The sequence below is a fragment of the Anser brachyrhynchus genome (assembly GCF_964034855.1).
Source record: "Anser brachyrhynchus genome assembly, chromosome: 1".
Lineage (NCBI taxonomy): Eukaryota > Metazoa > Chordata > Aves > Anseriformes > Anatidae > Anser > Anser brachyrhynchus.
Genome location: NC_137694.1, coordinates 42376671 through 42403141, shown reverse-complemented (window position 1 = coordinate 42403141; position 26471 = coordinate 42376671). Strand labels below are relative to the sequence as shown.

The window sequence follows — 26471 nt, the reverse complement described above, 5'->3', positions numbered from 1 at the left end:
CCTATTTAACTTGTGACTTTTGTGTGTTCTACAAAACATACAGTTTTTAAAAGATGTCTGTTCTGATATAAGGCACATGGATGGAACAACTATTTATTCAGCTGGGTATACTTTGCTGTACCTTTACCTTTGTCATCACCATTATTTGATTTTTTTTGTGTGTGTGTATATAAATATGACTTGATATTACAGAATTTTGATGTAAAGACAGAAAGAGGAGAATATTTATAAATTAGCCCCTACTACAGCTGGACTTTTTATCACTTTAAGTTGATTGCAGGTGAGCTTTTTCACAATATGGCAATATTATATCTTATTATACTTCCATTAAATCATGATGGCTTATTTTCCATCTGCAGTCATCTTAGGCAGAAGCAATTAAAACATTTAATTATTTCTCTCTTGTACACAGACAATAAAGCACTGGCAAGAAAAATACTCTCCCAGTAACCAGCAAGCTTTCAAAGCCTTCCTTGTCACATGGTGATATGTCTATCCTAGCCGAAACCAGGACAGGATGAAGAGACCTTTGGAAGTTTTAATGAGAAAATACATGAGATAAAAAATATGTTGGTCCATGCTGGTCTCCCATCAGCAAACATCAGAGAAATTGTTGACTATGTCATTTCTCTGCTATGTCTAAGATTCAGGGTCAGGTCTGCAGTCTGAATCTACCAGAGAACATAATGGTCCACAGTCCACATGCCACAACAGTTTTTAGGCTTAAGTATCTGTGCTATCCCCAAGAGGCTTCTACACCATTTTGCTGCTTTTCTATCTCTCACATGGCAAGAAATTCCTAGAAAGACCCTGTCAAAATGATTTTGTTGGAACAAATTTACTTTCTGCTCTGTCGTAAGAGAGATTCACAAACAAACAAACAAACAAATAAATAAATAAATTGTAACCAGCTGTACTAGTGAAGGCTTGTCAATTTTTCTTCCAAAATGAAATCCTGAACTTTGTTAGGGGCTAACAACACCTCACTGACAACTGCCTACTGACAAAAAAACGATCAAATAGTAAGGAAATGCTTTAATCTTCTGACAAGGAAATGAGGCCGGTATGGCCTGGTCTGGCCTGGCCTTACCCCATGATATTTTGGAGACAGTCTACTTAAACTTATTTTGTGATCTATTTGTGTTAGTTTATAAGGGACAGCTGTTTATTGGCAAGAAGCACATTTAGACCTGCCAACTAAAGTCCATTTATGTAGGATTTGTTACTGTTCTCAAAGGAGAAGCGAAAGTTATTTGGATACAAAATGTGCCAACATTTCAGTGGCGTTATTTCTTATTTAAATATTAAAAAAAACACGCCCAAGCCCTTCGCAGTACAATGTACATTTAACTCTCTTCTTGAAACATCAAAATTAATATATATATGTGTATAAACAAGCAGAATGTTATGTTAAAAAGTCCCAACATTTATTTGATGGAGATGCTGAGAAGATCCAATCACATCTCCAACCTCTAGAAGGTAAACATGGGACTGGCATGGCATTTGTGATCACCCAGGTTTAGTTTTCTACCACAGAATTCCTGCATGATCTTAGATAAGGGTTGGGATGTCTAAAATGAAGGCAACAATATACACTTCATGCAGTCATAATTTAAGATGACCTTTGTAAAGGTTGTGTAAGTTTTTAAAAAAGTATACTAAACGTAGCGCAGACAGCCTTGACCATATTTGTTCCCATAAAGCAGCTACATATTCTAAAGAAAAACTATATCAAGAATTTTTTTTTTGTCTTTGAAGAGTTAAAAGTAGCTTTTATCTCAAAACTGGAAGGAAAGACATTAGTGCAAATAAATGTTTGTTGGGTAACGGCTGATGCACTATTATTACTGAATGGAAAAATTAGAAGCATAAAATGCAAGAGGTAATAAGAAGACACACTGATAGTCCTAATTTTTAAAGGTTTTGGTCTTGCCTTTCAAGACAGGGAACTGATGGAAACTTTAAGAGACTATTCTGCCAAGCAAAAAGGAGACTATTACAGGTAGAAGGAGAAGCTAATACAAATAATAAAGATGAAAATGGATCAAGCAGGTCAACAATCAAACTAGTCAAAAAAGGCAGTGTTTTAGATTAATTCTTTGATCCAGGGCAGGATTACCAAGACTTCCCACAATTCTCTAAAGAAGCAGATTCCTATTTTGTTTAATGTGACATTCAAAGAACTTCTCTAAGTTAGGAAAAAAGATCTGCATGATGTTCTGTTCTTACTCTCAGCATAAGGCATCTTATTTTATAATTACTAAAATGTATTTCATCATAAATAGAGATGTCTTATGGCCTAGTACATTTTCCTCTACAAGCAATTTCATCATACAAAAGTAGGTTTTTCTTTCTTTTTATGATAACAGGAGAAGTTTTATTTGGAAAGATTCTCAAAATGGGACCTTCCAATTGTCTTTATGGTTGTTTTAAAAAAGTATGCAGCAGTGAATTCAAAGTTCCTATCTATGTATTTTCCTAGATCTATCAATTGTAGTTGCTAACACAGTGGAGACAATCCACAATTTTGCTATTCTGAAACTAAAAGCTTAAAAATAAAGTAATATCTACAAAAAAAGTCATCCACCTCATTGATATAGCATGATGAGCTATAAATTAAAAGAGAAAATATTTTGAATGGACACCATTTTTCTCTCAATATCTTGTCTTTTCTTTTTCCCTCTTCTTTTTTACTTCTAGCAGTTTTGTTTTTCCCATGATATCAGCAGGCAATTTCATTTCAGTATGGTCTGCACTGGACTGTGCAGATTATCAAACTAATGACATACGGACTTCTTACCACTGTAACACCTCTACTCTTGCAAGTGAGAATTTCAAGTGACAGAGCAAAGCTGTTTGCTATCAATTTTGCAAAAACTGCATCTGCCAGATTGCCAAGGTACATTTCAGAGATAAAAAACCAATTAATATTCTGATTTGTTATCTGTCTTTATCAGTCAAACAGGATTTCTTTTTACAAATGATAATGTTCTAAAATGAAAACTATCATATATGTTAAAATAGCTTCCTGAAAATATTTTACATGTAGTTATTCTTTTGAAGTAAAATCATTAGAGATTGAATGTCTCTATAGTGCCTGCTATTGAAACACACATACATACATGGTGTCCACGTTCATTTCTACAAAATGCCAAAATTATCTGCTTGTCTCTTTAGGTGTTTTTTAATTTTGGTAACAAAAAAAGGATTTTTTCTTTCTTATATAAAATGACACTGAAAATGCTGAATTAGTTGTGTGTTTAATGCCAGTCTATGCATACGAAAATATACCAAACAGGTTCAAGCAGACAGTAGTTATCATAAACAGCAAAAAGCTTTGCGTACAAACTGACGCCTCAACTTTGAATCAACACTTTCTAACAAAGGCCAAAATAACACTACTAACAGAAATATACACCGGTACTTTAAAAGTATCCTGCATAGGTCCAAGAACTCATGCAAACAAAGTTTGATGGCAGATCTGACAAAATTACTGAGAGGGAAAAGAATGTCTGTTTTCATACATTAATGATGTATTAGAGTTATTTCCTTGTTAAAAAGCCATTATTTTTCTGTTTCTACATTTCCTAGTCCCCAAAGATACACAGTTCCTTTATTTCTCAATATTTATGGTTTGAAGTCAAATTCTGCTTTAAGGTAATATGACCACACTATTTATAATACACATGAAACCAGAAGCATTACTGTTAGGAGATACTTCAATCCTGTGGCCACTGTGAAGTCCAGCTCTGAAGATTCAGCAATAATTTGTTGGAAAAGTTACAATGACATTATCAAGAATAGGCTCAAATCACAAATGAGTTTGTTCTCATCTTTTCTACTACAATTAATTCTGAGGAGCTTATTACACCAGGTATATCTTCTGATTTTTTTAGTTTGAAAACATTTAGTCTGCACTCTAAATAAATGACAAAGACAAAAATTTCAAGTTAAATCTAATCTGCCAGCAGAAGCTTTTAATCAATCAAGTTTTACTTACGTGGAATTTTGTTCAGTTCATTCATGAACTTCTCTTTTAATTTAGAAAATGCATCTTCTTTTCCTCCCCCTCCTCCGGGACTGGCTGGTTCAGTGACATTACTTGGTGGAGCTGCTGCTACTGTGGTAGCTGGCGGTGCTGCCAGGGCCTCATGATGACTTTCACTCACCATTTTAACCCCTGTGGAAGCTGCTGTTGGGAAAAAAAAATATATATATATTTACATCATGAAAGTGGATCTCATATCAATAAAAGACTAAATAGGCAGAATATCACTTGGTGCTCATGCTTACTGGGTAAATATGACTGCATCAGCAGACTGCTTTGTGTTCTTCATACAATATTTATTAGACCAGAGAGAAGTCTTTTCCAGGGTTAATTTCAGACAGAATCATTTTAGTGCTTAGTGTTCTTTTCCAATAATGTTGATTCTCGAACTGCTGAAATTGAAACCTCAAAATTCCTGTAAAACGCTCATGCAGATTTACCTTTTGCTCTTCAATTTTGAAAGTATAAGTACATGGGGTAATAAGCGCTCCCTACGTGCAAATTTCACGGTGTATTTACAGAATTATTTATCCAGGAGAGTTACAGAAGTGCAGATAATAGCCAAAGTTTCTACGTAAAATAAATGAAGTGATAAGAATATAATAAAAACACTTCAAGATTTCTTGACAAAGTAATAACCTATTGTTTTATACTTAAGCAAGTTGTATATTAAAAAGAAATTGATTTGCATCCATTTTTATCTTTATTTATTGAAGGCAATTTTCCTTCCAGTTATTTTGTGTGACATTTGCTACTGACAATATTCTGTTAAATTATTCACATGTCTCATTGGTGTATTCATGAAACCACGACATCTGTAGGGTATCTAAATGCAGCCATATTGAAGAATCTGAAAGACTGTCACAAACATAATCCTACATTGGCATATTTTTCATTTAATGTTTAATGGGCATTCTGCAAAACCTCTGTTTGAGCTCATGGTACAAAGTGAAGAATTTGGGGCCTGTGCGGTGAAGGTGAGATGAGATGTTCAATGCAATTTCAGTATCACCAGAAGGTTGGCTGAAATGTTTACGTTGATTCTGAACACAATGTTCTGATTTTCTGCTGCATCCTAAATATCACTAATCTGAATAATCACACTCTGTTTTCCTTCAGAAAACCAAAGGGAGAAAGGGCTTGAAAGATAACAAACATTCATTATTGCTCTGAGTGTACAATTGCTCTCAGTCCCAAAAGAAACTTGGCCTTTGACCTTGTGCTGAGAATTTTAAACATCAGATGAAAAAAGGCAACACATCAAAATTAAAGGAGCATGACTGCATGCAATCTGACTGCAGCAATGGATGTTGCTGAAAGTACTCAAATCACTAAATCCAAATGAGGATTGGCTTTTTGTCCTTCAACTTTTCTTCTGTAAGCCCACAGTAAGGAAGATCTCCTACCACATGCCTCACCGCAGGAAGAACAAACCTTTGGAAATCACCCTGACCATTCCCATCATTAAACAGGGGTTTGTGCTTAAGTGTATTCTGGAACAGAAGTCATCCTTTAATACCGTCATTTGATGAAAAAGATTTTAACTAAATAGGGGATTGGCCTTATTCTGAAGAAGCAATGTGATGGATATTTTGCAGCAATTTTATTGACGCAGCACTGAATGAAGCAGTATTCCCTGCCCGCCCATTGCTCCTGCCTTTGCCCTCACAGTCTCTAGCCTAATATAAAATCGTGTTGATGTTGACACAGAATATGTGTGTGATATAGCTACATAAATATTTCATACACATGCAGTCTTATCTATTTGCCTGTAACAACATGGGAGCAGTTCACTATCTAAAGCAGACCAAAGCTGCTGGAAACATTCCAGTTAATATCCATGAACTTTGGCTCATGTCTGATGTCTTCAAAGATTTCCCCACTTGCCTCCCACAATAACAATCGGGAAAAACATGTAGTGCATAATTTGTGTAGTATGGAATAACGTGCCAGCGCTTTCAGACTGGGAGACTTTTTCCATATGCTCTGATGAATGCCAAATACTATGAAGCAAAACATGCAGAGCCATCAGCTGTAAACATTAATGTTGTTTTATATTATAGCATTTTGTCAATGAATGTCAGTTAAATCAGAAGAAAAGTTGTATGATATATCATAATTAAATCAAAATTAAATTGCTTAATTATAATATATTGCTTAATTATTTCAGGCCTGGCAGTTGACTATTTTATTTTGTAATGGAAGACACAATTTGCAGTGATGACTTTCAGCTAATTAAAAATTAAGGCAAATGTAATTTATTTGCTTCCAGTTTTGGAGCTATATTTTGAAAATATATTAGGAGAACAAATTTTTTACTGTTACATTTTCATTTATCCAAAAGAAGGAAAAAATAACAAAACAGAGTATTTCTCTAATCTCCAGGAACAAGCCTCAGTAGAGTCCTAGTGCAGTTAGAGGTCACTACATCTAATGAGGCATGCACAAATGCTTTGAGACTTGCTACAGAGCCTTTGACCTTTACACGCCAATGACAGTGTCCTGATATTTTAAATAGGTGTGAAGGGGCTGAAAAAGCATCTTGTCTCAGAAGAAGCTGTCTGCAGTAAAGAATTTTCTGAAGAGCACATGCCCACTCCCTTACAGAGATAACATCTGATGGCTTCTATTATTGTAACACCTGCAGCAGCTTCCCACAATAATGGTATAAACACTGCCATATTATTAGAGACTGCAGAGTACTGGATAATTAGATTTAAATTGGCATTTTACAAAAAAGGGGTTACTTTAATGCTGCAGTGCATTGCTAAAGGTGAAGATCTACAAAAGACTAGCAGAGTACCTGCCATTTATGAAATGGCCGTTGAAAGCAAAAATTTCTTATAGGTTAAAAAATTAAATATCATAGAATTCAATTATGATTTCCAGTGAAGTGTTCACTACAATGGTGATACTGCTAGGCATGAAATGCTGTACGTTGCATGTGCAACATGCAGTCATAACTAGGAGTACATTTGTAGTCATAAATAAAATTATTTCATTTACATGCTTCTATAAAGCATAGAAGCATTTCATTTACATGCTTCTATAAAGACTATATTGCTTGAGCATGCTGATTCTTTGGTATACACTGTCCATTCTGACTAAAATCCTTATTAAACAGATGTAAAACAAACAAAAAAACAAACAAAAACCCTGAAAAAAATACATGGAATGCTTGGAAGCAATGCTTGTCATTTCTATCCAGAAGTAGGCAAGTATTGACTGAAAATGCAGAAATGATGATTTGAACCCTTGAGGATGTTGGGGATTTAGAACCTTACTATTCCCTATGCAAGAAAAATTTTGACAAAAACAAGTATCAGCTCAAACATCTACAAAATTTCTACATAATTTCCTCTGAAAAGGAAGAATCTGAATAATATACAAATGCACCCCAGAGATTCACAAGAAGGAATATATTTCCTCACAGAGGTACAAAGTATTGGCTGACTGCTTGCGTATTCTGGTATGGATACTGGTGGTGAGAGTCTTGTTGGAACACACCTCTGAGAGAGCAGTAAAGAAGAGGAGTCAGACTTTAGACATGGCTGATTATAGGGCATGGAGTAGCCTCTGAAAAAATGTGTTCCAGGGGCAACAGCCTCTCTTTGCAAACATTCAAGCATATCCAGAGTGAGAGGTGGGCTAATCCCATGGGAAATTTTAACTTATTTTAAATTATTCTCGAAAAATAAACTGAATAATGTGACAGCATTAATGAGAGAAATGTAGAACGTTCACAGTGATTCCTATGAAAGGAGGATCATCATCATCAGGATTTGGAACGAGAACAAAACTCAGAGCAGTGTATCATGTTATGGCAATGGGGAGATTCATGCTAGAATAGAAAGAAGAAAGGAAGGAAGGAAGAAAGGAAAAGAAAGAAAAAAGAAAGAAAGAAAGAAAGAAAGAAAGAAAGAAAGAAAGAAAGAAAGAAAGAAAGAAAGAAAGAAAGAAAGAAAGAAAGAAAGAAAGAAAGAAAAAGAAAGAAAAAGAAAGAAAGAAAGAAAAAGAAAAAGAAAGAAAGAAAGAAAAAAGAAAGAAAGAAAAAGAAAGAAAAGAAAAAGAAAGAAAGAAAAAGAAAGAAAGAAAGAAAGAAAGAAAGAAAGAAAGAAAGAAAAAGAAAGAAAGAAAGAAAGAAAGAAAGAAAGAAAGAAAGAGAAAGAGAGAAAGCTCAAATGACAGCAAAGAAATTTGCATGGTTTCTATGTGGTTAAGTTACAGCAGGTATACCATAGCATCTGCTGAAGGATTTAGTGAATACTTAATCCCAAGGACAGAAAATTGGTGTATTCCTTCTGCATGGATTTCAGTCAATACAATTTTGCTAACTTCTTCCCTTACCTGATGAATACAAACTGGGTGGAGTGAGATGGTGAATAGATCAGACATGCCATGCTGACCAAATAATTCTCTCACAATGAGAGATTTGTTGGAAAGTGCCATTTTACCTTGCTACTTCTCAGATTTTTCTGCCATACTAAATATTTAAATGTGGTTATTGAAAATGTAAAAATATAGTGTTACTATGAGGAACTTTATAAGTTTTCAGAAGTAATTGTCACTATTTGTTCAATGGTTATTGCTGTAACTGTAACAGAGCTGGTCACTGAACCCCAATAAACATGCCAAGTTGTAAATTGGCATCTAGATTGCTAAATAGTATTTCCTGTACAGCTTTATCTTTTCAGCATCCCAAACATGTTCAGCTCAGCAGTTATATTCAGCTTGGAATGTAATCACAACACTTATCCAAGAAAGAAAAAAATCACACATAAACATCACTTGTGTTCCTATGGCATTTTTGTTTACAGTTACCATGCACTGAGAGAGAAAAAACTATCAGCTTTCAGTGCTGCTTTGTCCAGGGTACAGTCAGTGTTACCAGAGAGAGGTTTGACACCACACTGAAAATTTACCTTATTCCATTAGACTGTTTTTAATGAAATTAATTCATCACTAAGAAGATGGGAACATTACCAGAAAGTCTAAAGCTATCTACAATAAACGATCTCTTCCTAGATTGAAGTATTCTGGGATGTTAATAATACATTTTATACTCATTCATCTTCCCATTAATGAAATATGCTATCTTTCTAGCTTCAGTAATGGACATTTATTTTAAAAGACAAGCTCAAAAAAGAGACTTTCTTGGCTTTTTGTAAAGATGGGTCTGTAACTACATTTTCAGAAGAATGGAAGGTCATAGTAAAGATGTCATATCAAAACAGCCTTTTCACCACTACCACAGAGGCTTACAATGCAATCCATATTTAATACTGCTTTAGTGAAGATAAAGGGCCAACATTTTATGGGAAGAAAAGGTTTGATGAAGATCTTGGGTGGGAGAATTCAGATGTCCCATCTGTGCTGCTACAGATGCACAATAAACTCCCCAGCAAACCCTCAAAGAATCACTTTTCTGCACCTTTTTTAGCGGAGAAGAAATATTTCTCCTGCTGCCATATGTAAAACATCAGTTCAGCTGAAACTTTCTAGACTCCAATTTTACATTAGATCTTTAAAACTGTCTCTAGTGTTTACAGCTACACATCAACACATTTTTTTGGCTTAGCTGAACAAGCAAGATAAGGCACATAAATCTGTCCCTAGAAGTCCATGGCTACTTTATTGCTTCATTTTAGAAATGTCTGTGCCAGTGGCGTCCTGTCAAAGGAGCATCACTGATTCTGCAGCAGATGGCAGAACATCATGTTGTGATATAGGAACGGTTAGTTAGATGTGATGAAGACCTCACATATGTGGAAGGGAGAGACCTCTGAGTCCAAGTTTAAGCAAGTGTGGGGGTGGCAAAGGAGTCACGTACCAAGTCAGACAAAAGTGTTGCAACCCCGAGGTAGCAGACAGTAGGAGAGCTTGGCAGAAATATTTTTTGACAGTTAGTCAAAACTGTTAGTTTTGGGAACCAACTAGGAGACTGAGTTATCTACAGCACAGTCCCAGAACAGGCAACAAATCTTCCCATTATTAGGCATGAGCTCAGCATCAGACTCCAGAATTTGCTTAAAATAGGAAAAAACATTTTAGAAAAACAGCTGAAAGCAAGTAATGTGATGGCTAAATCCAAGCTCATCTTTTTTATTTATTTTTTTCTTTTCTATTTGTAGGCTCAAACATGTTTTGCTCCTCTCCTCAGACATCTATTTAGTTATTATTTGAGGTGCTTCTGGCAGTGTAACTGTCCGGAAAGTTTGTGTATTTAGATATGAATGTCATCCTTATACCTCCTCTAGTATTGAGGCAAAGCATGCATGTGAAGCATCTGAAGAAGCATCTGAAAAGTCAGGAGAAAATGAAATCTTGTATGATTTCCAACCTCATATTCATACTGAAAGCCTATTATCTAAGTATGGGTTATATTCAAATAATATCCAAATCTTTGTGTACTTTTCTTAACCTGTTTAACTTTTAACATTCATTTTATGTTTAATAAATGTAGAATATATGTAGAATAAGCTCAGAATAGTTCACAGTTTTCTGTCATGATAAACATAAATATATTTTATTTAACTGAAATGATAAGAAAGTATGATTTCATCTCTAAGCATGTTTCAAAGCTAATGTCACAGAAAATGATCTGCCCAGTGTACGACAAGCCATCTAATTTTTTTCATAGCCATCTGATTTATTTTTGTGAAAACTGGAGTAAGACAAACTCCTCACTACATGGTAAAATATGTGTGTTTCTCTTTTAGTTTCCTGATCACCCTTACCAAATAAGGTGGAGCTATTCAACGAACCCGGCTCTGAAATATCTCATGTTGCAGAGTCTCTGTAAGGGAAACTTTGGCTTCTCTTTTCAGAAAGAACCTCAGTCTGCTGATACATGATCTATGAACAGCTAATCGCTGTATGCAGCGATCTGCATACCAAACTATGCAAAATGATATTTTCAGACACCCCTTAAGTTGTTGATAAGACTGCTGTTAATTTAAGAACAGTGAAGCTAACACTAATTCTTTTTTCCAGCTAAAAGCCATAATTTTTTGACTGCACTTCAAACTTACTTTCCTCAATGCAAGAGCCAGAGGAGCCAGAATAGCTCACAGAGAAACATAAAAGTCGAGAGGAAGGAGTAATGTGGCAAGTCAAGAGTAGCGAGCCCTGTGCACAGATTCACTATATAAATGCCTATTTCCCTGACTGCGTTCTGAAACTATTATTTTCCCCTAAGTATATGATATTTCTTAGTCGAGCATTTCTTTTGATTTTTAGAGGTAATGGGGCTGGAGACAGGCCTGTCTCTCTGGATGTTGACATTGTTGTCATGTTTCAGCAGCAGTGAGGTTACCAAAGCTGTCAAAGCATCAGAACATGTATAATTTAACCCCTCTGCCTTCCTCTATTGCTGCAATGCTGTTCCAAAATGACTGAGGTCCTTGATACTAGCTAGAGTTATGAATAGGAATGAGGGAAAGAAACTACAGCAATTTCCTCCCACATGATCATTCTGTCATCTTTCACACTTGCATCTTGTTTCCTGAAGCTGTAATCTGCATTTCTACTCCCCTGGTATTTACTTTCAGACTTCCTTTATACAGCAGTGTAAGACAAAAGAATTCGTATAAAAATTAGTGTTCAACTGCATTTAAGCATGAAATTCTAATACAGTCCACAGAGAATTCTTGCTGTTCCAAAATCATTTTAGAGTAATCCCACAAATAATGAAGCCCTTTATATCAATAAAATCCTTGTTATGTACATTGCGTAAAATCAATTTATATTCACATATTTGGCTACTGTCCAATCAATGTCTCCAATAAAGCCTATAAACTAGGAAAGTGCCACAGAGACTAGCTATGATGTCGAAAATTCATAAGGAACAAAACAACAGAAATTGTAAAATAATACAGAGAGAAACACTATTAATATTCCTGTTTTGGTATCTTTGAATTGTTCTTCTGTTGAGATTTCCTGTATGTCCCAATTTTTGCAGTCAGTAACTGTGAGATTAGTGAAATTAATTAGGAACAAGCAGGATGGTACATGCACTAAAGAAGCAAATACAGGGGGGACCTGAGATGTGCAATTCACTGCTACCTCACAGATTAGTTAAATCCTGGACTTAGGTTGTGAAATAATTGGCAACTCTGAGTGTGATTCTACTCTGACAAGTTACTATACAAAAATGGCACCTTCCTTCTGAAAAAGATCTGCTCCCTACGTATATTCAGTCATATATGCTGAATTTAATGAGTATCACATTTCAGCTTCAATACTGATTTTTTTTTCTGTTATATCTCCAGTATAAAAAGCTAAGAGAACATGAGCAAGATTTTATTCCTTCTGTGCATCATGAATGCTATTATTAACTAAATTTCAAAGACCAGTTGATTACATCTCTGAGAACCTACTGCATGTTAAGCAGTTATACCCAAAGGCATGGGATTATATACTTGTAGGCAAGCACATAAAATTTGGGCTGTGTTACTGGTGGTAGGTGGGAGAAGGAAAGAGCTCAGCTAGTTTTTCAGATCTTATGATAAAATTACATGGCTGGCATTTAGAAAAATGTAAACAGTTGGTCTTTGGCATTAAAGCTCTAAGATGCGTCACCTAAGTGTACTAATGGGAAAAATACTCACATGTGACTGAATTATGTAGATCAAGTTTTGCAAATTCTGCGTGATAAAGGATTCAGATTTTTCAGATACAAGCAATCTAGTATTAAAAACCTCAATAGTTCACGACACGGATATCAACCAGGTAATGCTAAGTACTTGTGCATGTACAAATATACCTGTCTGTATATATACATCATGGGTACATAGCTATCATGTATGCACAAATGACATGCTGCGATGCTTGCTATGAGGTGACTAAGAAAGTATTATGACTTCACTGTCAGCAAAGCAAACAATGTGAGTCTGAGTCCAAGAATTTTATAATAAACAGTTTTGCAGTTTTATAAAGATAGCAGCTTTGTAGGGAAATACACACTTTTCACAAACTTTGATAAAAATTTTCAGAGATTTCTTCAGCCACATGACAGCAGCGCTGAAATCAGGAACAACCTGGCAAAACCATGAAAGTAAGCTGACTGGCTGTGACAGGTTCTGCTAACTGCAGCTATGTGGAAATTACTTTTTCATGAATGTCACCAATCTAGGAAAGAAAAGTACAGGGGTGCAGGAAGCATCTGCATTCATATTTTTTTAAAGTTTAAAATAAAATAAAATAAAATAAAATATATTTATGGCTAATTACTGTACTTACTCTTTGAAGGCAATCTTATCAGCACATAGAAAGCGAAATAGTGGAAATTGGAACTAATTGTCCCATAATGACTGATATTTTTTCCTGCTGTTGAGAATGATATGCCGTCATCCAATAGCTTTCTGCACACAGCAGGAGGGAAAATTATCAATCAATTATGAGACAATTAATTCCTAACTTGTAACATTTTTCTACTGAAAAGAAAAAAAAGATCCTAATTTAAGATTAAAAATTATGCATTCCCTATGGTGTTTTGGAAAGCCATCTCTTTAAAATATTTCCTTATAAATATCTAAAATTACTTTCACAATTTATAGACCTACACTGAAGCACTTTATAAAATATATGGGTAAGCACTACTCTCTGCTGATAGTACTATTAATTCTCATTCTGCAGATATTTCTATAGGTGAACAATGTAGCAAGGATGCCATCACAAGAATGTTGTATCTAACTCATGCATGAGCAATACTAAAGAAAGCAACTTCAGAATAAAGGTAAGGAAGTAAGAAAAGAAAAGTAAAAAAAATACTTGGATTTAAAAAAAATAATTATAATTAAGGACTGAATGGTAATTTAGGGATTCTCATAAGTTTAAAGCTTTCAGATTTTTTTGCACACGCAAATGCTTGGTGTGGCTATCTTCCCATCTCTTCTCTAGACCAGAGAGAGCTCATGCGACATAGCTTTGAATCCCTTTGGATAGACCTTGGCCTTACTGCCTCTGTTTTGCTGCATCTGTGCTCTGAAAGGGAAGAGTCATCCCTGTTCAGCTTTTGAAAAAAAAGCTCTTTGGGTGCTTGCCAGGAGAGGACACATACCTTACCTGGAAGAAAGTGGTAGAGATGGTTCAGAAGAGCTTTATTTATGAGTCACTCCTGATTTTAGCATACCCTGCTGATTAGGCAACCACTTGCTCAACGTTCTGGCTGCTGAGCATCCCGTTTTGAGGTACTCATGTCTCTAAAACCATACAGGAAGCTTGGTCTAAAGCTATGATACAGTCCAAGGTTGTAGAGAGTAAAGGTATTTATATAAACAACATAAAGGGCCCTCTGATCAAATCTACAACCTGTATTTCCTCTGCTTGCATATACAAGATGACCAAAGAAGTCTGGAGTCTCCAGCTGATGGTATGACCCTTTCCGGGTCATGAATATCACCCATTTCAATCTGGAAGTTCAGCACATCTTTGAAAGAAACTCTTCAGTCATCTGCATCTTCCAAGCTCTCAGCTGGATTGAGGCCAACTGAGATGCCGGGGCTGAATTCTGAAAACCATCCTCCTGTGTGCCTCATCTATGCTGGCAGGTAAAGTCCCAGAGCATTGTGCCCTTTTAGACTGAGGGATGGATCTACCCTAAATCTGGACAACAGTCTGCAGTAGCATTCTGACGGAGGCAGTGATTGATAGACTACTCTGCCTCATTAGCCACTTACTGCTGCAAGAGGGCAACTAAGGTTAGCGCTATTGCCAAAACAACCTGGGGAGATAGAAATCCTATTTAATAGGCATGGCTGATTTATTGCTATTGCTGGCTTTCCCTATTTTGTTCTGTGCTTCTTTCTTCTGGCCAGTACAGTTCTCCTTGTTTTAAACCATCGACTCAGTGCTTGTTGGTGGGAAAATGCTGTTCATCAAAAGCCTGTAAGTAGGGTAATTCAGTTTTTCAAGTTTGTGGATGCAAACTTGAGCAAATTTTACTTATGCTTTCCAGAAATAATCTACTAGTAATTGAACTTGGACTGCACTGAACACTCACTGGTTACTGGATGGTTACAGGAATGCTATTTTTCAACACAGGTACTGCTGCTGTGGTTAGATGTCTAGCAGTTAAACACCCTAGTACACATTGTCACATACTTCGCTTTCCTGTAGATTTACTTGATTGAGCTGGCTGTCCAGCTGGGACATCAGAAGGGCTGCATGTACATTAATTGCCATACATTTAACATTCATGCAGAAAAAAACAAACCACACAACAGTTTTAAGAGAGCAAAAATGTGAGAGAAACCAAGTTCTACTTTGTACCGACATCTTCTTGATATAAAAAATAAAAAATCTCTTTTAGATCTTAATTTGATGATTATCATATACATATTGTCTAATTGCATGCTTCAATGTGTTAATGCTTTTTGTTTATTTTTTCTTTTTTCTCCTTTTTTTTTTGTTTTTTTTTTGTGAAGCTCAATGTTCAGCTATGGCATTATAACCATTTGTTGGTTATAAGCCTCAACCTGGACACGTCTGTTTAAAATGAAAACAAAAGAACTTGCTGATCATACAGGGATAGGAAAACAATCTGTTGTCACAGAGCACAGAACAAAGACACACAGTGAGCTCCCACTTTTCTACATCACCATAGCTGGCATATAACTATATATCTTTGTCAAACTTAGCTGAAAATAGTATCAATTTTACTATTATGAGATTGGGGCTCTGCTGAGCAGCATGGCAGAGCAGACGTGCAGTTGGGGAGCTTTGGCACTAAAGGCACACATCCTCTGAGCTTGTGTGCTACCCCTGCGTGGCTGGTATGCTTGGCTACCAGGCAGGGTAGCACCATGCTCACGCTCCCTGCTGCTCCGTGTGCTCAAGAAGAGGAAGTGGCCGGGACTGACAAGGGGTAATTTTCACTTCATCTCCAGCCTCTGGTAGCTGTTCTCTGTGCTCTGCAATCTGTAAATCATAGTGCATTGCTCTGGAAAGGATGAGGATACTGAGCCAAACCAGAAGCAGGATGTAGGGAGGCCAGCATGGTCTTTAAGACTCTTCCAGCACACGTGTTTCTGCTTTGTTGTACGGGCATTTTGCCTTCATGAAAGCATGTAAACACAGGACTGGAATCCAAAGATAATGCCAGCACTACTTGCAAGAGCTTGGTCCTCTATAATGAATGCAGCACTAATTATTAAAGAAATTCTTGGCTTTCTTTAACAAACTTGCAGCCAAGAGCTTTCCAGAGATTATATCTACATTATAAAAAAGGAGCACAAAAGCATTCAACATGATTGATGAAAATGTTTGCTTTCTCTTTAGCAGAGTAATAAACAAGTTAGCATTTCAAAGTTCTCTGAAGAGAAGAGATACTAAAGAGAAAGCACGCGGATGCATTGTTCTGTAACACAGGTATTTGATGAGCTCCAGAAATCTCTTTGGAAGAGAAAAGATGTATTATGGTGTGTGAAAAGAAGAAATCTTCAGGCTGTTATCTAGTTGCTAAGGGCTGGTTCTTGATGAAAACAGAGCAGAATAGAATGGATAGTTTAAGCACTGTGAGGTAAAAGCAGAAAATTGGACTTAGAGCACAAGGGACATTCACAATGAAATGAAAGTGGATGCAATAAAATGTTAAGAATGTGACAAGGAAAAGATTATTCTAAATATGAAGAGACGAAAGTCAAAGTTTTGCCTTCACTTCAACAAAGCCTTTGGAGAAAAAAAAAAAAAAAAAAGAATTAGCCCTCCTGTAATGTACATTAGCAAAGAAAAGAGAAAGATGAAAAGAAGAATAACACCTCAAGGTCATTTTAAACCAAGCAGCAGCTATTAAACTTTTAATTACAACCTTGTATTTCATGTTTGTTTATTTTTTTCTATAATTGCTAGGAAAAAAAAGAGAGAAAAGCTTGAAACAACATATTTCTGAACTTCACTCTGTTCGTACTTTTGCTGCCAAAATCTTAAACAGGATAATTTAAAATTGTTTAAACTTAGACAGAAAAAGACTTTTTATGCATTTGAAAGAGTGTATTATCTAGTTCCTTTAACACACACTAGAGCAGCACTTTTTTCTTGTCTTCTGCCCATTACAAAACCAGCAGTTTTAAGTTCACATAGTACCTACAGACTAAAAGCCAAGGTATCTCCTTAGAAGTTAGGCACAATTGCCTTGCCCTACACCTGTGCAGTCTGATATTCCTCGAATACTTTAAGAAACCCAAAGTCAGTACCCGCTGGAAGTCCCTTCCTATTGAAACCTGGGCTAACATGGCATCTGTGTTTCAGATGTTACCAGCTGTCACTGTAGGAAAGTGCGAAGCAGCATTTATGGCAAACAGTGGCATTTCTTTTTAATCCACAAACAAAAGCAATTCCTGGAATTTTCATCACCTTTCCAACCATTTGAAAACAATAATTGTTAGCTCTGTTAAATACCTTCTCTTTCTAAAGTAATACTCTCCAAATGCAAATTGTAGTCACAGCTGCACAGGAAATCTACTGCCAAAATACACCATTGGGAGAGAAGAAAATATAGTGGCAGCTGGCTGTCTCCAAAGAGGGGGAGTGTCATCTCTGTGAAACAGTCAGCTCTCACAGAAGAAATGCTAAAGAGCAAAGGACTGCAATACCACCAGGCACTGGCTGAGAGTGGACACTGCTAACAGGAACAAATTGGAGGCTGTGAGTGGACACTGCTAACACGAACAAATTGGAGGCTGTAACTTTAGCAGAAGAAGGAAAGGTCAGGAAGGCTGACAGAAGCACTGGTATGCCTTTGCCTACATGCACAGTGAAACTTCAGTCAAAACTGTGTGGTTTAAGAATGACTTTTTGGTTAGTTTGGATTCAACAAATATTCTTTACATCTCTTGCTCAACCATTTACTTGTGTTTGCAGAATCCTGACTAAAGCCTGGGGACTGCTTCACTCGTTATTGGTTTATCTCCCATTTCCGTGAGTTTATAACTAGCAGGGGACAGTTTAAGGAACAAAACTCAGGGAGATGGTGATGTAGCCCTTCTGTGCAACTTCACAAATCAAGTTGTGATGGCACAACATTTCAAAGAAATCCATGTTGCCTGTGACATGGGAATAGCTCAACGCAGCAGCTTTTCCTCCTGACAGATTGGGCAGATTCAAAGCAGAGATCTACAAGGTGAGAAACCGCAGCTGATGAGAACTGTCCTACAGCATCCAGTCCTGTGGTCAGAGCCCAACTTGGAGGGGAAATGTGTCACAGGAACACTGAAATTATAATCTCAAATTTGCAGAAGACACCCTGGAAGCCTTTATATTCCTACTTTTTCATCTAACATAACCATAGTTATATGATTACTACATATTTTACTGGGTCATTTGCAGTGCTTGAATCATGAACTTTTGGATTTACACTGCAGCTGCCCTCCAGCTCAGTTTGCTACTAAGAGCAGTAGTTTCTGAGCCTAGCCCACATGGGAAGAGAACAGCGCACACTTTGATGGGCTTGTTATGAAACCAGTTGTGAGATGGCAAGGAAATAATGGACACTAGGGTCTTAGGTGTCTGTATTCTGCTTAACAAGCGTGACTATTGCCTTGCATTTAGAGCAGTGGCTAGAAACATTACAGGCACATTTATTTGTCTATTTAATTCTTCATGACAGGCAAAGGTAGTAAAGGGAGTGAAGTGTGCTTCTTTCTGTTGAAGCCTACTCACACTTCTTGTGACAAGCTAGCCTGTGACAACATGGGCAAGCGATACATGATGTGAAATGAGAATCTGGTCAATAATAACGCTTGTGAATTATGTGGAAATACACACACTTGCCTAAAAGGCATTTAGAGCTAGCTGCACTTATCACTTATGCCTGAGATCTATGAGCGTAGCCTGAGTGGAAGCCACAACATGTTGTAATGGGTCTTCAGTTTGGAAAATCAGAATCAGCACCTTGTGATGCACTGCAGACACTCTCCTTGTCATCACCAGATTTCTCAGAACAACTTGCATAAAAGTTAGTTTCTTTTAATATCAAATACTTGTACTTTTTTTTTTTTTTTATGGCTGACTATCTTCTTCTGCTTATTTGGTGTGTTTTTAGCTGTGTGCCACCTCTCCTATTCCCTTTATGCTCCCTGTTTCCTTATCCTGGTGTGTGACTCATTGACTCATGCTGCTATGCTACCCCAGGAACCGCATTGCTTGGTTTCATTAACTGCCTTCAGCCTGTCTCTTTAGATCCCTCCTCCAAGCATATTCTCTCTCCTATTATCTGTTCTTCCCCTCTATCTTACCTCAGTTTCTGTGTAATTTTTATGAGAAAGGTTTTCAGAAGCAGACGGGGATATCTAGATGCTTAGCTAACAGTCACACCTTTGAAAAATCTCCTCTTACACCTTCATAGTTCTCTTGCTATGCAGTAAACCCCCTTCCTACTTTTAGCTCTCCTCCCTTGCATCAACCATCCTTTCCTTCCTTTGTTCTCTGTATCCTTTTTTGTTTACCTAAGGTAGGCCACAGCTATGCCAGCACATCTTTGCAGGTCAGTCATGCCAGCAAAACTTCTAAGGTATGCAGTTATCTTAACAGAAACAGCTTTTGTCAGCCTGCATTACCCAATTTCAGAAGTAAGTGTGACTCCACCAGCAAAGATGCCGCTTCTTCAGCATACGTTCTACCTACACATGCAGGAATGGGTCAGCACAGTTACAGAGGACAAGGCTTCAGACAGTCCCTGATGCAGAGACCGTCCTTTTAGAATCAAAAAAGAGCAACAAAGGACGTTCACTGCCGTGCAAAATAAATATCTGAGAGAATGTATTTATCAATCTCTATACTCTGCATCTATCTAATGGGCTAAAGAAATGGTTCGGTTTGCAGAGTATAACTTCAACTGCTCAATACTTTAACAGATGCAAATAGATCTATTCATTTAATATAGCTGGAATGAATAATAATCAATTCTCCTCAGACTTTTTTCATAAGTCACAACTGTTTAGGAGTGATGGAAATTTTAATTTAAAATGGCTGTCTCATTAGAGCATGGGACTGTTAAAAGAATTGTGTAAGAAAATTCATTATAATAGCCTAGAAAACAAAAGACTGTTTTTAGCAAACCTGTTCATCTCACTGCACATTGCAGCCTAATGATGCCGTACAAAATTTAATTGGCTATATTGCAAGCCTGCTACTGCCACTTGCAACAGAAACTGGTACCAAAAAGGTAACAGGAAATTGTATCTTGGGCACCTATCAGGAACAACTCTTAACTTTTGTTAACAAAAATCTCCATAAACTCTTTAGGGTTTTTATTTTAACAAGTTTTTTGATTACATTCTAGGCATACACAACCAAGAACCTCTCTCCCCTGAGACACATTGGAGATTTAAAAAAATGTATTTTGTGTAAACAGAGAGACACTGTATGTACTCTTTGGGAAATGAATTGTAATGTGACCTAAAGTCTTCTCCCACACACTGAATCCTCTTTCTTGAAACTACATTTACTACCCCTGGAAAGCTACAAAGCCTCATTCCTTTATGCAGGTATCAAACCCCGAGCAGTAAAGGGTTAGGAGTGATTTCCCATGTGACAGATTAATCCACAACAAGCTGTTTTAGGGTTTCTTGAAAGTCTATTCAAAACATCCCATTCTAAATACGGCCAGACACGATATACTATGTTGGATGGGTACTCACCTACATTAAACGCGATGGAATACAGGTTTAATCTAGTGTAGTAAATCTCTATATTTTTGTGTACTCATAAACATAGAACAGCGCTTGGCCATATTCCAAGATCTACTATGTTTCTGTTGCATACTTTACACACAAAATATGAATCATAGTTAAACCCTGTAAATATGGGAAAGTAATAGTCATCCAACTCATCTTCATTTAGTTATACTAAAATGGCTATAATGCTCAAGAAGCCGAGAAGTTAAACAACCCGATCCACTTCTCTTGGAGTAACTGCTTCTTTTTTTTTTTGTTTTTAAATAATTTATCATCATTTCCCTTTAAGGAAACTTTCCATTCTTACCGTCTCTTGTGCAAATTTTTTAAATTATTTTTGCTTAATTTTTTATTGAGTAGGAAAGGAATATAAAGCAAGGATATAAAAAAGGAAGAGTTAATTTTTGAAAATAACTTCTTCACACTGAACAACAATAATCACAGTTCCTGTTCTGAATGCCTGAAGACAATATTTTGTGAGCGTATCTCCAACTGCAGAATGTAGTGAATGTGTAATGTTTAGGGTAGATATGATTGAAATGTTTTGCTGTTCAGAGAGAATAAAACGTAAGTAGCTAAAAATGTGATTTGTCAGGTATGCAGCAGTCACCCCTCTTGTTCTGGGAGGAGCTTTGAGATCTGTGTGTGAGAACTAATACTATAGCTAATATGCAGGTTTTGTAGATGAGCATAGCTCTAGGCAGACAAACATTCATCTGTTAATGAACTGGACATAAAGAAGGACAGTTTTGACCCACGAAAACTTTTATTGTTAAAAAAATAAGAAAAGGAAGCAGATTCTGCTTTGACATCTTTGTTCTGCTGCACAGCTTGCAAACTGCACAGCAGGGCTTTTTTGTGGGTTCAGTTCCTAAGCACAGAAGAGAGACTTTCCCTGGCATACTGTAAAATCATTGGAAGGGCAAACTGGTGAATCACTTTCAAATGGTGAAGCTTATGAATTCCACAAGCTGGAGGCATTGGACATAGTTCAAAGACATTACAAGCTTCACAAATTTAACAACCTTGGATTTTTCCCTTGAAAACAGGAAAATAAAATGTAGGACTTAAAGGTACCAAGAATAACATGACATGTTAATGTTTGTTTGCAAATTCTACCTTTGAGTATGCAGTTCTGACATTTCTATTAACTCATCTCAAGCAGATAATGTTTCAAAATTTTGAATAATTTCTATTCAGTATTTTGTTTGTTTGTTTTATACTACTACCTCTATGTAATGCATTACATCAGTTCAATACATATATAAACAAAACATGTTTCACAACAGAATCTGTAGAATTTTTTTTTTTTTGAGAACTCAGGCAAAATATTTGTAATACTGCAGAACTTAGTAACTGCAGATTAGCAATGGGCTGTACTATTTGATTTATATTTTAAATTCCTAATTAAAGTCATTCACTTGTAAAGAGTTTAAACTTGTACATCTCTGACAGCTGAAAGTTAATAAAACATTTTCAACTTCACAGAAACTGTTAGTGGATTTAGCTGGTATAAATGAGTATGTCCAGCACACAGTAGGTAGTAATGTCACATTTATTATAAATGTATTCATAAAGCATTTCAATCCCATTTTTTTTCTGTATTAGCACATCATACTTAAAGAATTTTTAAATCATTACACTACACCAATTTTTGTTTCTGTTTGTGTTTCAGTGAATACTGATATATAAAACATGGATTATTCCAGGACACTTTAAATCCTTAGTTATGCAGTAGGAAAGAAAATATATGCAATCATATTAAAACTATCACAAACTACAAACTGTAGCCAGCCAAATTGTCATTTTAGCTTCAGTTATATATTTCCTGTCTTCCAAATGCTTAGAAGACTTCTTGGGATTTATGCAAGGCATTTTTTTTCTCTCTAAAGACACATTAACACCACCCTTTTTACTGTCTACATTCTAGTGGTTTCATACGATTTTAATCCCAAAATATCTAATCAGAAATCTTGATTTCTAATGCAACTTTGAAGTTTGGATGCATTTTTCATAAGTTCTAAAAATAAAGAGTTCTGTCTTCTGCAGTGACATGTCATGCATATGTATGAAGGCACTGTGACAAAATTCCAAGGCATTTAAATAAATGTAAATGGAAGGGAAAACATACTAGCAAAATATGATGCAGCATTTTAGTCTTCTATATACAGGAAGTCTTTGAATATATCAATATAATTAAGGGCAACCCAGTGACAATGGCAGACAAAACATGGTCCTGCACTTGAGTTACAGATTGGAGACTGTTACAGGTACAGTCTACAAGTGAAGTACTCATTTGCTGAAACATAACATGTCTTTTTAATGTGAGCTTAAACAGCACTCATCCCAATTATACTGAGAAACAAATAGAGAAAAGAATGAGGCTTTTGAAAACTGCTGTTATCAGGAATGACTGTTTTGTAGAGTTGTGAAAGCTTAGTTCACTGTTCCCATGTTAAAAGAATTCAGTCTAATTGTATCAGATGGGTAAGATGCATGGCTGGGTCAATATATTTTGATTTCTAGAAAAACCTGTACATTTTTGTACTGGCTCTGAAATAATTCCAACTGGTAAAACAGAGCACCTCCCACTTATCCATAAACAAACAAACAAAACCTGTGAAAACAGATCAGATGACATGAAAAGGGTAAAATGTGTGCTTTCACATACAGACTTTTACAAAAAATGCTTCCTGGGAGACCCTCTGTAAAAGAACAAGTGTTGAAAACAAGCATTCCAAAAAAATGCCCCCATAGTCTTCAGTGTTTGAAGAATGTAGTCCAAAGTGAAACTTAGCTGGGAGATAAGACAATTAAATCTAGATTCCAGTACTCTACTACTGCAGTTAAGAGTGTCATACAGTCCTTTCAAGAAATTTGTCAAAATTCCTCTTGAATTCTATTCGGGTTGTTTCTCTTCCTACTCTTACTGAATCTCATTGCTCTGATAGTTGGAAATCTTCCTTTAACTTCCAATCTAAGTTTACTTGTGGCCATTGATGTCTCTTAGCTTCATAAATATTTTTCCCTTCCCAATATTTATATCACCAGTATTTTTCAATGTTCTTAGTCTTTTCACTAGAGTGAAAAAGCTTGTTCTTTTTGTAAAACTCAAGTTATCCAGTCCCCTGGTGATCTTATTAGACTTATTCCTATTTTTTAGCATTCTCTTCTTAATCTGGACGTATCATACTAGTCCTAAGAGCATCTGCTGTCATTGCCAAGAGATTGATAGAGAAACAGAACCTTAGAAGAAATTAGAGAGGTACTCAGAGCATCCTGAATGGCATTGAACCTATAATGACACAAGTAGGCCACCACAATTACTGAGAAATGTAGTTTTGCCTTGTGCAGCTGCTACCTATGATCATCTTTATCCTCTCTTCATTACGCACCCACATTTAAAAGTTATTTTAGGCCCTGCTTACTGAATACCTTCCCAGTTCCTGCTACTGGCACCTCAGGAGCTGGTTTCATGAAACATTTGTAAGGCACTGAACAGACAGAGTAGAAAATAACCTTTAAAAGCTCAAAAATAATTTTATTGCCTAAAGCTAAGTATTTTTTCAGACCTAAACATAGCTTTCTTTTTGAAGATGAGTTTTATTAAAAAACAAAACAAAACAAAACAAATCAAATCACACACACACAACAACAACAACCACAACAAAAAAACAAAACCCCGTTTTTAGATTTTGTCATTTTTTTGGCCAGGATAGAGTTAATTTTCCTCCTAGTAGCTGGCAGGGTGCTGTGTTTTGAGTTTAGGATTAGGATGAGAATAACGTCGATAACATGCTGATGTTTTAATTGTTGCAGAGCAGTGCTTACACTAAGCCAAGGACTTTTCAGCTTCTCATACCAACCTGCCAGTGAGCAGGCTGGGGATGCACATGGAGCTGGAAGGGGACAGAACCAGGACAGCTGACCCGAACTGGCCAAAGGGATGTCCCATACCATATGATGCCATGCTGAGCAATTATTATGGGGTAGCTGGCTGGGGTGGGGGGAACCTCACTTCAGGTCTGGGCTGGGCATCAGTCAGCGGGTGGTGAGCAATTGCATTTTGCATCACTTGTTTTATACACATTATTATTATTAGTGCTATTATTATTATTATTCCTTTTCTGTCCTAATAAACTATCTTTCTCTAAGCCCACAGGCTTTTATTTTTTCCAATTCTCTTCCCAATCCCACTGGGGCAGGGGGACGGTGTGTCTGAGCGAACGGCTGTGTGGTGCTTAGCTGCCAGCCGGGTTAAACCACAACAGATTTGTACATGGGGATAGATGCATCTGAAGAACGGCATACAAGGGCTGATAGTATCCAGAAGTGGCATTCCCAAACAATGCTGTTTCAACCATGTCTGTTCTAGCCACGTAGAGAGATTTTTCTCCACTGTTCCTGTCCTTTGGAGGAGAAATAAGAGGTACGCAAAAGTTCAGATTACATATACAAAATCAGTGAAGACTTGGCTAACTAATACCTAAGCAGTGGAGCCTAATGCCATATTCCAATATCCAGTGCACTCCACTAGAGCCATTTTTTCCCACCATCTTCTGTTGTTATGTAATATTTATTAACAGACTTCAGATAAGAAGATTGTGGAGTGTAGTGATCAAACACCAGAAAAAGCAAAAGCAGAAGTCAACTTCTGTTAAGAGAAATAACTAATTAAATAGTAATGGCCATGGATTCAAAAACCTGTGAGTCTGTAAATCCCTTAACTCTGTATTTCACAAAGCCCAATATTAACATTTAAACTTGGTGAGAATTTAAAAGGACTAGTGTTGTGTTCCTCTTTGACCTTAATTGATGTTTCAGACTGGCATTTCAGCCTTCTGAAGTCAGCTTCCTCCCCTGACACCAGGAGTAGCAACTGGAGAAAGAACAGTTTGGGCTGAATTCAGATGCAGCTTCCATCTCCTCTTTACAGGTGAGGACAGAATTACTGTCTGCCCACTCCCGTTTCTCCTGCTGCAGAGGGAATTCGGGACTAATGCTGAAGGGGAGGAGACAAGCCTGCAGGGAAAACACTAACCTAAAAATGCCTACAATGGGAAGGAAAAGGAAATCCTGAAAGGGGTATGTATAAAGGAATAAAAATGAAGGACAAATCACTTGAAAAGTGGTACAGGTAGTAAAATAGTTATGAAAGAAGGTGGCAGACAGAGAGGTGTGATTGTTGACTGCAATCTAGGAGGGAGAATAGAAAAACAAAAGAAGAAGAACAAACTGTGAGAACAGAATCTAAGAGAAAAAGTGAAATATGGAAGAGGGTGAAAAGAACGCAACAAAGGAATGAGTTACAGATTATAAGAAAAGTAACAAGAAGGAAAGTAAAAAGTGGAAGGAATGAATAAAAAAAGCTATCCAGTCTTATTTTGATCCCTTGTATCACACAATTCTGTTAAATATGCTGGATTTTATATTCAAATAGTGAAAGAAAGAGAAAAAGAAATTGTAATTAATTTTTTTTTCTTCCATTTTCTGGCAAAGCTAGGCACCTGTGGACTGGCTGCCTTAAATCTATGTAGTCACTATGTGCACCACAAAGTGGCCTCTTGGTGACCACCTTGTATTTCCGCAGCATGCTGGGAGGCAGACTCTTTCTTGGAACAGAAACAGAGCCAGAAAGGAGAGGTGAAGAAAAAAGCCTGCCCCTTCCTGTCTAATGTCCTGTACAAAGGTGCCTATGTGAGGGATTCAACGGACAGGAATGAATTCCTGTAGGGGCTACTGAAAAAACC

General features: G+C 36.6%; 1 protein-coding gene across 8 annotated transcripts in view; it reads right to left on the bottom strand.

Annotated features, from left to right (window-relative positions):
* The window catches only part of SYT1 (synaptotagmin 1), a 357712-nt gene that overhangs the window by 124985 nt on the left and 206256 nt on the right, over nt 1-26471 (bottom strand). For 5 of the 8 annotated variants that reach the window (XM_080604950.1, XM_080604945.1, XM_080604951.1 and 2 more), the window contains one exon: nt 4001-4192. In XM_080604950.1, the coding sequence (XP_080461076.1) occupies nt 4001-4172 (172 nt within the window). In that variant the 5' untranslated portion in view covers nt 4173-4192. The remainder of the gene's footprint in view (nt 1-4000; nt 4193-26471) is intronic. The other 3 variants (XM_080604949.1, XM_080604952.1, XM_080604947.1) reach the window with 1 other exon arrangement.